We start from the raw sequence: 2,880 nt of genomic DNA on the forward strand, positions 1-2,880 counted from the left end.
ACAATCTTTTTCGACCAATCACAACCCCCGTTTCATTCACGGAGAATGTAAACAGATTTGTATGAAGAAAGCATCAATGTCATTTTCTCGGGCCGTACTTCCGCCAAATTCCGGTACTTCCGTTTAGACACTCAACCGGATAGGTCTTGCCCAGCGTGCCTTAACTCTGAGTGTACAAGTGGAACCAAATGGACCCGTAACAGTTACAGATCTGTACGTTTCCATTTGGTTCCTAACTATCAATCATTTAGCTGGGGACCCCCTGGAACCCCCTGAGAACCACAGCCCTGAGGGAGTCTCTCTCACTAGAAAACATGTACCGTGTTTTAAAATCTCTTCTCTGAATTTCATGAGCAAGCCTTTCATAAACCTTTCCCTGTCTTCTTTTATTGTTTTATTATTTGACAGGTTTTATGGTTTTATTGTATTTGATGTTCTTCTTTCTTCACATCTTATCTATGTCATCTATTTTATTTCCTGTATTGTCTATTTCATAATTGTTCTGTGTCTTCCCTCGGTTTTAGCTTTCATGTCTTATCTTGGCCAGATCATAATGCATTTTACGGCATCGTAGTTTTCGCGATGAAAAGACTTGTCTTGCTGCTTATATGTGTTGTTAGATGTACCCTACCGAATCATGTTCTCTGTTAAACACTGTCACCTTGTTTTGGAAATGTGCTATAGCCCACAAACAGTGACACAATTTGACATAATTAACATTTAATTATTCATAGATTTAGACATAGACTTTTCAAAGAAGTTGATATATAATTTCTCTGTGTTTCTCTGCTCTTCAGTGGGAGTATTCTCTTGTGTGTGCTCTTCAGTCTGGCTGCTTGTTTCTGTCGTCAGTATCATACACAGACGTGGGAACCAGCTAAAAAAGGATGTGTGATGTGGTCTGCTGACATTAAATAATAGGCCTACCATATTTACAGTATGTGCGTGTGTGCAGTTGTGCATGCATCAATAAAGCCACAATGCACAATGCACATTTCTTTTTTCTTTTTTTCCCAGGTTATTTTTTGTTTTTTCTGAGCATTTATTTGATAGGTACTGTACTTTGCAGCGAGGCAATGGCAGTGACCTGCAGCAAATGGTCCAGCCAGCCAGCAGGGGCTCGGCTGTCAGGCATTAGTGCCCATGAGCCAGGCAACCTAACCACCCTAACCAATTTTTTTCTCTATACTATTTATATAGGTGAAAATATACAAGATCTCTTTTACGACGAAAGTTGCAACTTATACACAACATAAAACATAAACAAACAATCACATAAAAACAGAAACAACTTTCTGAGTCAAGAAGTGCAAACAGAGCAATAGAAATAATATCACACCTTGGGAATTCATATGAGAACCATTTAGGTAGGGATCAAAGCAGGTGCACGATGGAGTCTGCCATCAAGTCGGACATGTTAACTTTTAAAAGATCTAAGCTTGATCAAGTCCTTTAACTAAGTGATTCCAACCTGCTGTGGCAGTGCACATAAAGGCTCGTTTGCCAATACAAGGCCTTGATAATACTATTGTAATACTGAAAATAACTCTTAAGAGACAGAGAAACTTTACGTCTACCGACACGGCCACCGTCCAACACTTTGGACGGACTTAACAAAGAGAAGTCCAGAGCGCTTCAGCCAGTTGAAGCTAGAAGGGCTCGTCGGTGGTCAACAGGGACAACTTGCATTAGAGAGAATATAATACCTGGGCACTTCAGGAGAGACTGCCCACATAAAATACTGGAGCACTCGACTGGTCTGCACGTATTTATTATTTTGCAGTGGTGTCTCTTTGGACGGACGGTCTGTCTGTCCGACAGTCCGTCCAACACTTTGGTCCCAAACATAGAGTGTAAAAAAAACACAAAGGTGGCTGGAGCCAGCCGTGACGTCAACCATCAGTTTGTGGAGTCCTGTTTTAAAGCCTCAAATTTGACAAAGTGACGCCATGTTGGATATAGGATGCTGCCAAGCCATCATGTCTCTTTGCAAACAGAAGGGACCAGGGCTCTTTCCTTTAGCAAGGGGTTAAATGCTTTCAGCAAACAATAATTGCTGATAAAATCCAGACAGCAGTTTGTAGAGGCGATCCACTCTGACACGAGTAAAAATATGCGTGCACTGGGCCATTGTAATTCCCAGTCCGTAGGCCATGCGATGAGGTTGTTTATAAGGAGGCTGACATGGAAGGGTGTGTAGCAGACAATGAATACGATCATGTTTGCTCTTACTATGCTGATGACGCGTTTCTTGTCCGCCGAGTCGTCTTTTTCCCTCGGCAGAATCCATAGGATCTGACTGGAACAGATCACAATGATCAACAGTGGAGCAAGGAAGCCTACGGTCAACAGAACAACCAGGAAGGCAGTATCTAGTGGCTCATCTTTACGTCTTTCATAGCACGTCCATAGTTTACTGGAGTGATTAGACTCACTGAAAACAGCACACAGTGTCACCACCACCGTCCAAATGGCCAAACACACTGCGAAGGCAGCCTGTTTCTTCTTCCTCCAAGATCTGGCCTGAAGCGGGAACCTGACCACCAGGAAGCGAGGGACACTGATGGCGGTGCTGGTCAGGATGCTGGCGTACATGTTGACGTAATGCACAGACATGAGGACAGTACAGAGTGCAGTCTTTTCCAGTTTCGGATCTACGATGCAGAAGAAGGCATCGTAGATCCGGAACGGGAGGAAGAGGACGAGGGTGAGGTCTGCTACCGTCAGGTTGATCAGGTAGATGTGGGTGTCTGTCCAGGAGTCTCTCTTCACCATGAAGGCCCACAGAGCTGCTACGTTGAGGACCAGACCCAGGAGGAACAACAACATGTAGCCCACACCCTCAATGTGATCCACCTCACAGGTGCTGTTCCCTTCCAT

The 2,880-nt window shown here is 43.8% G+C and overlaps 1 protein-coding gene across 1 annotated transcript; it reads right to left on the reverse strand.

The window, feature by feature from the left end:
- Positions 1 to 1,977: 1,977 nt before the first annotated feature.
- LOC311045165 (G-protein coupled receptor 35-like) lies at positions 1,978 to 2,880 on the reverse strand (the record flags this gene model as incomplete). The annotated part of the gene is made up of 1 exon (XM_084056976.1): positions 1,978 to 2,880. One exon carries the CDS (start codon positions 2,878 to 2,880, stop codon positions 1,978 to 1,980), a length of 903 nt encoding a protein of 300 aa, XP_083913102.1.

The sequence above is a fragment of the Gymnoscopelus microlampas genome (assembly GCF_963454915.1).
Source record: "Gymnoscopelus microlampas genome assembly, chromosome: 5".
Lineage (NCBI taxonomy): Eukaryota > Metazoa > Chordata > Actinopteri > Myctophiformes > Myctophidae > Gymnoscopelus > Gymnoscopelus microlampas.